Genomic DNA, 9,961 nt, shown 5'->3' on the forward strand with positions numbered 1-9,961 from the left:
AGAGACCAAAGCAAAAAGACAACCCAAATAATTAAATAATTTGCCAATAAAATGTAACACGCAATCCACACAGAGACAACATAGAGACGAACACTTGTAATAATTGTAGTATGTATGTATGTATGTATGTATGTATGTATGTATAACTCATAATCACAAGGTGATCGTAGAGGCATTAATCAGCGAGAGAATTGTGAATGATGTCTCTGAATCCAACTCTATCGTGTGCTGCATGAGAGAGAGCATGCAAGGGAAGACCCGTCCAACTTTTAATGTTAGAAATCCATGATGTCGCGGGCCTTCATCTCGGTCGAGATCCAGGAGTTGATCCTTGCAGGAAGGGCTTGGAGAAAACGTCATGTCTCGTAACATGGCCAAACCACATCAACTTAAATTTCTTGACTTCGTTCGCTAGCCGCATCCTTGCTCCGATGATGTCATTGATTTCTTCCAGGATAGATTGGTTGGTGCGCCGGTCGTGGTATGTTACTCCTAAGAGTCGGCGGAAGCATTTCATCTCGAAGGATGAAATTCTTCTCATTGATGAGGCAGATAATGTCCAAGATTGGCATCCGTATAAAACAGTCGCTAGCACAATAGACCTAACAAAACGAAATTTAGTAGGCAAAGAAAGTGATGGCGATTTCCAAATGAATTGAAGCTCAATGATCTTTTGCTTCCCTAGTGCTAAGCGTCTTCTTATCTCCACATCGGACTTGCCATCCGACGTGATTAAGGCACCTAAGTATTTAAACTGGGATACCTCTTCTATTCGCTCATTGCCTACTTGAATGCACCCCAGATCACCACCGCCCTCCGGCGCTGCCATTGACTTGGTCTTGAAAGCATTGATCTGCATGCCTAGTCTTGTTGCACTCGTATCCACGCGCTCGGTCAGGTCCATCAGCTCTTCCACAGACGATGCGATTAGATCTATATCATCCGCAAAACGTAGGTTGGTCACGCACATGCCGCCGATACATACCTGACATACTGACCCATCAAACTCCTCCAAAGCGTCATACATGATGTACTCCAGGAATACGTTGAACAGACAAGGCGAGAAAACAGCCCTGCCTGACACCCACTGACGTGGTGAACCAGTCGGTGATAGTGGATCCAACAACGATGGCAGCTTCAGTAGTAGCGTAAAGCGCTTCAATCAGAGCTTCAATCAGATTTGTAGTAAGCAAAGTAAATACGTAATTACATTGTACTTTTGAGTGTATTGCGATATCCTGTGCATGCCTGTGACGTTGTTGCAGTGTAGCAGGTAGTGTACAACAAGTCATGTACATGTGTCTGACTATTACCATGATTACTGTTGAGTGTTGTTGGTTTGACTGCATGAAACAAGGTGGAGGACATCGACACCGTGTTCGGAAACAGTGACCTTTCTACAACCATCCACGGTTGTTTCCGAACACGGTGTCCTCTACCTTGTTTCATGCTGTCAAACCAACAACATGTGTGAACTAAAACAAGGTTTATCTAATACTCGGATGGAGAGCCAAGGTTTAATATTATTTACTTCAAGTATACAAAAGAGAAAGGACCAAGGAACTACAAGTTACGCTATACTGTCCACTAACACCACCAGTTACTATAACTATCAGCTCATGCTCAAGGTCGGCAGAGCATCCCAGACCACGCCACCACTCCCCTTAATCATGGCTCACACATGACGGGTTTACGTGGCTCTAGTAAAAAAAAAAAAAATGCGATAACATTGCACGACACTGACCGACGTCACAGTACTGACGTCACAGTACTGACGTTTACAACTACACAGTAGTTCACTGTATATGTACCTGGCTATCAGCTCTAGCAGATCTTCATGATCTTGCCATTCTTGGATGCGCACTCCAACAGCCTTCCAACTACTTGGACGGTTCTAAGATAGAAATAACATCCTAGTATAGTAGTAAGGAGGGGAAGATGAGCGCAACCAAGATAAGCACGCGCTGAAAGTCTCAGCTGTGAAAGACGTTGGCGGATGTTCATGCATGTCGATGACGATACTGGCAAGACTATTTATACGGTCAAACTGGTGGTGTTAGCGGACAGTAAAAGCAGAAATTTTCGGTGGTGTAATATTTTCGGTAAAACCCGTTTTCCAGGTACTTCGAAGTAGGTGTGCTAGTACTACACGTATACAGTATCGGTTGTACCGAAATTTTCGGTGCGTTTTATTTTCGGTCAAAATTGTCGGCACCGAAGTTACCGAAAATAAAACACCACCGAAAATTTCTGCTTTTACAGTAGCGTAACCATGGTAACTCGTAGACCATGTAGACCTACATGACGATTGTGTAGTATAGTAAAGAACCTTTTCATAATAATTATTATTTTTTTAGTCGCTAGCTAGTAGTATAGCTAGCTGAGCGCTTCCTTGTCACCATGTAGTAGGCATGTACCACTAGTAGACCCAGGTGCTCGAAGTCCGTACATGGTATCCTAAGTTCGTACGCCCATAATTTCATGTTCTGTTGTTATTGTATTCGACCCAAATATTTTATGGAGGGGACAGTGTGGTATGTTCTCCTCGCGTAGCAATTTTCAGGGATCTACGATAAGCAGAAGTCCCATACCACGCGAGTGGGTTTTCGAGTGTCCATACGAAATACAAATTGGGTTACATTTCATGCAAAAATCAACTTTGCCAAGACCGATTTCGAACGGACACAGCGTCAAACAGACCTTCACTCAATCATCAAGAGCCAGCTTAGAGCTGACAATGGCCAGAGGAGAAGAATTTACAGAGAACCACCAATCCTTGCAGAAAGGTTGACACTCCTGGCATCTCCACCACTGTTTTCCCGCGGTTTTCACAGCGCAGCTGCTTCTTCTCTGAGCCGACTAAAAACAGCTTGCATTTCGGCAACAAATTACGCTTTTGCAAGAAATACTGGTGGAGGCACATGCCAAACATATCCCTTCGGTGCTTTCGTCGTAACCGAGGGATTGCAAGTTAGCAATTAGCAGAAATATGTGTGTATTTCAAGTCACCTCTGATCAGTACGGACTTAGAGTACCCTCTGCGACACCAAAATTTGATATGAAAAATCAGCGAACTCCAGAGAAACAGATCGGATCGAAAGATGGCCTGGTTCAATCGAACCTGGCCTCAGAACAAACTTGGACAAGATACCTTCCATCCACGAGCAGGATTCTGGCAAGTGATCATTGCTAGTGTGAGTTTCAGCTCGGCAAACACACACTGTAAAAGTGTACGGACTTCGAGCACCTGGCCTGGGTCTACTGGCACTAGCAACATACACCAGAAAAAAAGGTTCTTTTTCTAGTCATCGATGTGTGGATATCAATCACGTGATTCATGTCCTGGGAGCTCAGCGGATCTGCCGTTTGTGTTCTGGCTTCTGACTCTGATGAGAACCAAGAAAACTCTCTCCGCGAACGTTCCTGATTTGCTCCACTTCATCTGAACATAGTGAGCATCTTCTTTTCTTCAAGAAAGCGCTTCTTGTCGTCATCCCTCTCTTCAGTTCCATGTAGCCTTGAAGGGTTTCGTTAGTGACAGAGGAGTACTTCCTGAGCATGGGAGGGAATAACCGCTGCGTGGGTGCGCTAAACGTAGCCAGAATGACCGTCACGCTGTTTGCAAGCTGCCTTTGCCTGATCAGTTTCATTCAGTTTTCAACAGGACAACCGTTTGCTGATTTGGAATGCGAGGTGAAAAAGGCAGCGCTAGCGTTCGGTGCCGAGCGCACTGGGACGAATTTAGCGGCTCTGGAGAGGGGTCTGAACTTTGCGGACAATTGCTCACACCATCTTCCGGCGCAAGACGACACTCGTCCACCTAGCGAACACATACCTCGTATGTCAGCTAGCGCTCTTCGATTGTTTGTATCACCGAGTGGAGACGACCATAATCCCGGCACAACACCAGATAAACCCTTCAGCACGCTAGCTCAGGCTCGCGACGCTATTCGCTATCATAAACGACAACAGCTAGCGAGCAACTCGAGCAGTGTGTGGGCAGGTGCGGTGGTGAATATTAGCGATGGAAAATACTTCATGAAGCATCCATTGCATCTGTCTGTGGAAGACAGTGGAAGCGAAGACGCACCAATACTCTACACGGCCTCGCGTCCGAATGGCAAGGTAAGACGTGTACATATTCATTGCAGCAAGGACATTATCCTTATGCATGAATGCAGGGGAATTTGAAAGTATTTTAGTGTGGTACGGTCAGTCATCTGAAGTACAGTTTACTGGTGGTGGTGGGGGGGGGGGGGGGGGGAGGGATGGCGGAGCGGAACAGTTTGGAAATTTAGAGTCCAGATCAGTGTATTTTATTGTGATGGCTATGGGGCTATATACCGGTATGAGAAGGAGGAGGGGGGGGGGGGGGGGGGGCAGAGAGCGGAGACAAGGACAGAGAGAGAGAGAGAGAGAGAGAGAGAGAGAGAGAGAGAGAGAGAGAGATTTGCGTGTGTACTAGTATTTCTGGATTTGAAACTGTGCGCATGAAGCACAGTAAGTCTGACCATTCCGCATTTGATTTCATTGTAAGCTGTCCTGCTCTGTGGAGCTGCAGCTGTGCATTGATACATAGGGAGTGATGGTGTTCCTGCAGCTGTGCATTGATACATAGAGAGTGATGGTGTTCCTGCAGCTGTGCATTGATACATAGAGAGTGATGGTGTTCCTGCAGCTGTGCATTGATACATAGAGAGTGATGGTGTTCCTGCAGCTGTGCATTGAGACATAGAGAGTGATGGTGTTCCTGCAGCTGTGCATTGATACATAGAGAGTGATGGTGTTCCTGCAGCTGTGCATTGATACATAGAGAGTGATGGTGTTTCTGCAGCTGTGCATTGATACATAGAGAGTGATGGTGTTCCTGCAGCTGTGCATTGATACATAGAGAGTGATGGTGTTCCTGTGGATGCGGAAAACTCGACCTTCAGCCATATCTCACGCAAACTGTTAATATTATTTTTAAACTGTCCTTCATATCACCACCTTGGTTCACCCTCTGCTTCAAACCCATCAAACACCAAGCGTCATGAGCATTGCTGACCTAACAGGAGATAAAGATTGTTATATTGGCAGATGGCCTGAAAAGCGGGTGGCATGGTATGCGGACATGCAAACACTGGCTTCAAAAGCATTGGGCACGCCGCTGTTGGGTTTCGATATCTTTATTAGGGGTGTCCACGGGTAGTCGGGTACCCGTGCTACCCGTGAGGACCTCGGGTAGTCGGGTACCGGTGCTACCCGTGAGGACCTTGGGTAGTCGGGTACCAGTGCTACCCATGAGGACCTTGGGTAGTCGGGTACCAGTGCTACCTGTGAGGACCTCGGGTAAACTGGTACAGAATACTAATAATACCCGAAAACCCGTACAGTCGCAGATGACATCATGTACAGTGCACGTGTACAAATTCATCTAATACTCCACATGTCTACCCAGTGTGTAAGGGAAGGGGTGCATTGTGATGTTACCATGGAAACTTTACCCGACCGGGTACCCGTGCTACCCGTGGAAAACTACCTGAACCCAATACCCGAAGAAAATGCTACCCGGCTCAGCACCAATCTTTATACATGAAGAATCAAAATGAATTGTCAATGCAAGGAGAACATAACAAGAACTGAGGAAAAGACTGCGATAACAGTGTATCAATGTACATGCAATGAATTGTAGAGTGTGATGGCATGCGTGCAGGAAGTGAGTGACAAGGCAACGTATGCGTAACAGTAAATAGTACGGCCGTGGACATTGAAATCCGATGGGATGACCGGGGCCGGCACCTCATTGCTTTCAATGGGATGACCGGGGCCGGCGCCTCATTGCTATTAATGGGATGACCGGGGCCGGCGCCTCATTGCTTTCAATGGGATGACCGGGGCCGGCGCCTCATTGCTTTCAATGGGATGACCAGGGTCGGCGCCTCATTACTTTCAATGGGATGACCGGGGCCGGCGCCTCATTGCTTTCAATGGGATGACCGGGGCCGGCGCCTCATTGCTTTTAATGGGATGACCGGGGCCGGCGCCTCATTGCTTTCAATGGGATGACCTCATTGCTTTTAGCTCATACATGCACTGTAGTTCATGTACACACTGTGAAAGTGGATCAGCAATGCAGTGCTCGTAACCATGGTGACTGCAAGGCCAGCACCCCGGGTGTAAAAGTGGATCAGCTATGCAGTGCTCGTGACTGCAAGGCCAGCACCCCGGGTGTAAAAGTGGATCAGCTATGCAGTGCTCGTGACTGCAAGGCCAGCACCCCGGGTGTAAAAGTCACATGTTTAAGTGGATCAGCTATGCAGTGCTCGTGACTGCAAGGCCAGCACCCCGGGTGTAAAAGTCACATGTTTAAGTGGATCAGCTATGCAGTGCTCGTGACTGCAAGGCCAGCACCCCGGGTGTAAAAGTGGATCAGCAATGCAGTGCTCGTGGCTGCAAGGCCAGCGCCCCGGGTGTAAAAGTGGATCAGCAATGCAGTGCTCGTGGCTGCAAGGCCAGCGCCACGTGTGCGCTTAACTTCTCAACGGATTCCATTGTCCGCCGCAGTAGTAGTACGAGAGAACTTAGCATACACATACAGAAAGCGGGATGCATAGATGGGTACACCAGCCACGCGGGCTTCACTTGATGCGACACAGCATGGGGTAGATCAATGGTGCTGAGCGGAGCCAGTTCCATCTCCCCATTACACACCAGAACCTCCCATTGTATTTTATTCTTTCTCTATGCTACACAGGTTACTCTGAGTGGTGGAACACCGCTCACGTTGTCCTGGACAAAGAGCAAAACAAATACAAACGTCTTCCAGGCCCAGGTACCAGAAGGCATGACGTTCACCACTCTGTTCGTCAACGGCGTTCGGCAGATCCGTGCACGCTACCCCAACGGTGATCCTCAGCAGATGTCCGGCGTGTGCTATTATGTCAGTCAAGAGGGCGACGAAGGTTGTCAAGGTTACGCCACGGCGAGCGGTGCAATATCCGAGGACGCCAGGCTTGACCACCTCTTCAAAGATCGCCAAGGTAACACTGATTTTTCAGTACTTGCATTGTCAAACGTTCCCGTGTGCACATGCGTTACAACGATGCACCTGCAACTTTTATGCGGGCGAAATTATTCAGATGTACTTTACAAGAGCATGAAAGCATGTGGGGGTCGACGTCCACTCCTATTTGTATCTATTGTAATCTCAATACTCGCTTCATGGGTGCAGCGAATAGGATTTTAGGTCTTTGATCACTTTGTGGTGGGTCTGATCAACTCACCTCCCTCCACTTTAGGAGCTACATCTGTGCCTTGATACATAGAGAGTGATGGTGTTTCTGCAGCTGTGTCTTGATACATAGAGAGTGATGGTGTCCCTGCAGCTGTGTCTTGATACATAGAGAGTGATGGTGTCCCTGCAGCTGTGTATTGATACATAGAGAGTGATGGTGTTCCTGCAGCTGTGTCTTGATACATAGAGAGTGATGGTGTCCCTGCAGCTGTGTCTTGATACATAGAGAGTGATGGTGTTTCTGCAGCTGTGCATTGATACATAGAGAGTGATGGTGTTCCTGCAGCTGTGCATTGATACATAGAGAGTGATGGTGTTCCTGCAGCTGTGTCTTGATACATAGAGAGTGATGGTGTTTCTGCAGCTGTGCATTGATACATAGAGAGTGATGGTGTTCCTGCAGCTGTGCATTGATACATAGAGAGTGATCGCGTTCCTGCAGCTGTGCATTGATACATAGAGAGTGATGGTGTTCCTGCAGCTGTGCATTGATACATAGAGAGTGATGGTGTTCCTGCATCTGTGCATTGATACATAGAGAGTGATGGTGTTTCTGGAGCTGTGCATTGATACATAGAGAGTGATGGTGTTCCTGCAGCTGTGCATTGATACATAGAGAGTGATGGTGTTCCTGCAGCTGTGCATTGATACATAGAGAGTGATGGTGTTCCTGCAGCTGTGCATTGATACATAGAGAGTGATGGTGTTCCTGCAGCTGTGCATTGATACATAGAGAGTGATGGTGTTCCTGCAGCTGTGCATTGATACATAGAGAGTGATAGTGTTCCTGCAGCTGTGCATTGATACATAGAGAGTGATGGTGTTTCTGTGGATGTGAAAAACTCAGACCTCCAGCCATGTCTCACACAAACTGTTAATTATGAAAATCTCGTTATCCTTTAGAACGCAATGATACCAGCTCCATTCCCCTGCTATTCTCTCTGGTTGTGTGACTTGTTTTACATTATAGACGGTAGCGTGGCGGAAGATCTGGACGCTTCTCAAGACCTCCACTCGCACTCGACACTGCAGACAGCAGCAGCAGCAGCGCCCTCACCCAGTGACACGATGATAAGTGTGGATAAACCAGTTCGTCCACATCATGTCACTGGTGATGATCACTGGCCATCATTCCACTATCATACGTACTCCGCTCTAGACGGTGTGCCCGGACTTCAGCCCGTCTACTCATTCTGGAACGATCCATACCGTGATCGGCCAAAGGGAATCAAATACGGCGCAGAGATGGCCAACAGGACGGCATCGTGGAGCAATCCCAGTACCGGCGTTGTTCATATGTTCCACACTCAGTACTGGGGAAACTGGATGTTTCAGGTAAGCTGTCATGTGACCTGATTACTCATAACGTCACAAGGGCTAGTCATGTGACCTGCTTTGCATGACGTCATCAATGGCTGGTCATGTGATGTGGATTTGTCATGTGACCTGATTGCACATGATGTCATCAATGGTTTGTCATGTGAGCTGCTTACGCATGATGTCATTAATTATTGGTTATGTGACCTGCTTATGCATTATGTCATCAATTATGAGTCATGTGGCATGCCCAGTGCTTTTGTAGCCAGTGTTTGCGGGTCTGAATATCGTGACACAAGAGTATTCAGGACATCTGCCTATATAGCAATCTCTATCTCCTGTTCGGTCACCGACGCTCATGACGCTTGGAATTTGATGGGTTTGAAGCGGAGGGGTGGGAAGGGGGGGGGACCAAGGGTTGGTCATGTAACGGGGGGTTGTCATGCGGCCAGGAATCGGTCAGACTGCCACGGCTGGTCAAGACCAGGAATCGGTCAGACTGCCACGGCTGGTCAAGACCAGGAATCGGTCAGACTGCCACGGCCGGTCAAGACCAGGAATCGGTCAGACTGCCACGGCCGGTCAAGACCAGGGAGTCTAGCGTAGAGGGAGGGGACACGCATGCCTGTAACGCTAAACGATATGGGTGTTGCTCCTGGGTTCCCTATTCCAGCCGCCCTTGGGGCAGGGTCGATATATAACACGCTGTTGTATGGCATCGCTGGACTGGGTCATTGCTTTCAATGGGATGACCGGGGCCGGCGCCCTCATTGCTTTCAATGGGATGACCGGGGCCGGCGCCCTCATTGCTTTCAATGGGATGACCGGGGCCAGCGTCCTCATTGCTTTCAATGGGATGACCGGGGCCGGCGCCCTCATTGCTTTCAATGGAATGACCGGGGCCGGCGCCCTCATTGCTTTCAATGGGATGACCGGGGCCGGCGCCCTCATTGCTTTCAATGGGATGACCGGGGCCGGCGCCCTCATTGCTTTTAATGGGATGACCGGGGCCGGCGCCTCATTGCTTTCAATGGGATGACCGGGGCCGGCGCCTCATTGCTTTCAATGGGATGACCGGGGCCGGCGCCTCATTGCTTTTAGCGCTCACACGCACTGTAGTTCACACGCATACTCTGTTAAAATGGACCAGCAGTGCAGTGCTTGCGGCTGCAAGGCCAACGTCCCGTGGTGGCCGCTTGACTTCTCAACGGATTTCTATGTCGGATACGGTACAATCATGTACTTTGTTGTCATAGTATGTGGCTAGATGTTATGACTGCCTGTTCATCATGATCCAGGGTGAGAAGTGGGAAAGCAGCTCACAATCAACTCAGTGTCTCCGTCAGAAATCTGAATCCGTCGGCTGCA

At 48.4% G+C, this 9,961-nt stretch overlaps 1 protein-coding gene across 1 annotated transcript; it reads left to right on the top strand.

Annotated features, from left to right (window-relative positions):
• Positions 1-3,387: 3,387 nt before the first annotated feature.
• On the top strand, positions 3,388-8,917 carry LOC135812774 (uncharacterized). The gene is made up of 3 exons (XM_065326009.1): positions 3,388-4,125; positions 6,737-7,022; positions 8,247-8,917. Exons 1-3 carry the CDS (start codon positions 3,559-3,561, stop codon positions 8,630-8,632), a joined length of 1,239 nt encoding a protein of 412 aa, XP_065182081.1. The 5' UTR covers positions 3,388-3,558; the 3' UTR covers positions 8,633-8,917.
• The last annotated feature ends 1,044 nt before the right edge of the window (positions 8,918-9,961 follow it).

Source organism: Sycon ciliatum, chromosome 3 (assembly GCF_964019385.1).
Source record: "Sycon ciliatum chromosome 3, ocSycCili1.1, whole genome shotgun sequence".
NCBI classification, from domain to species: Eukaryota; Metazoa; Porifera; class Calcarea; order Leucosolenida; family Sycettidae; genus Sycon; species Sycon ciliatum.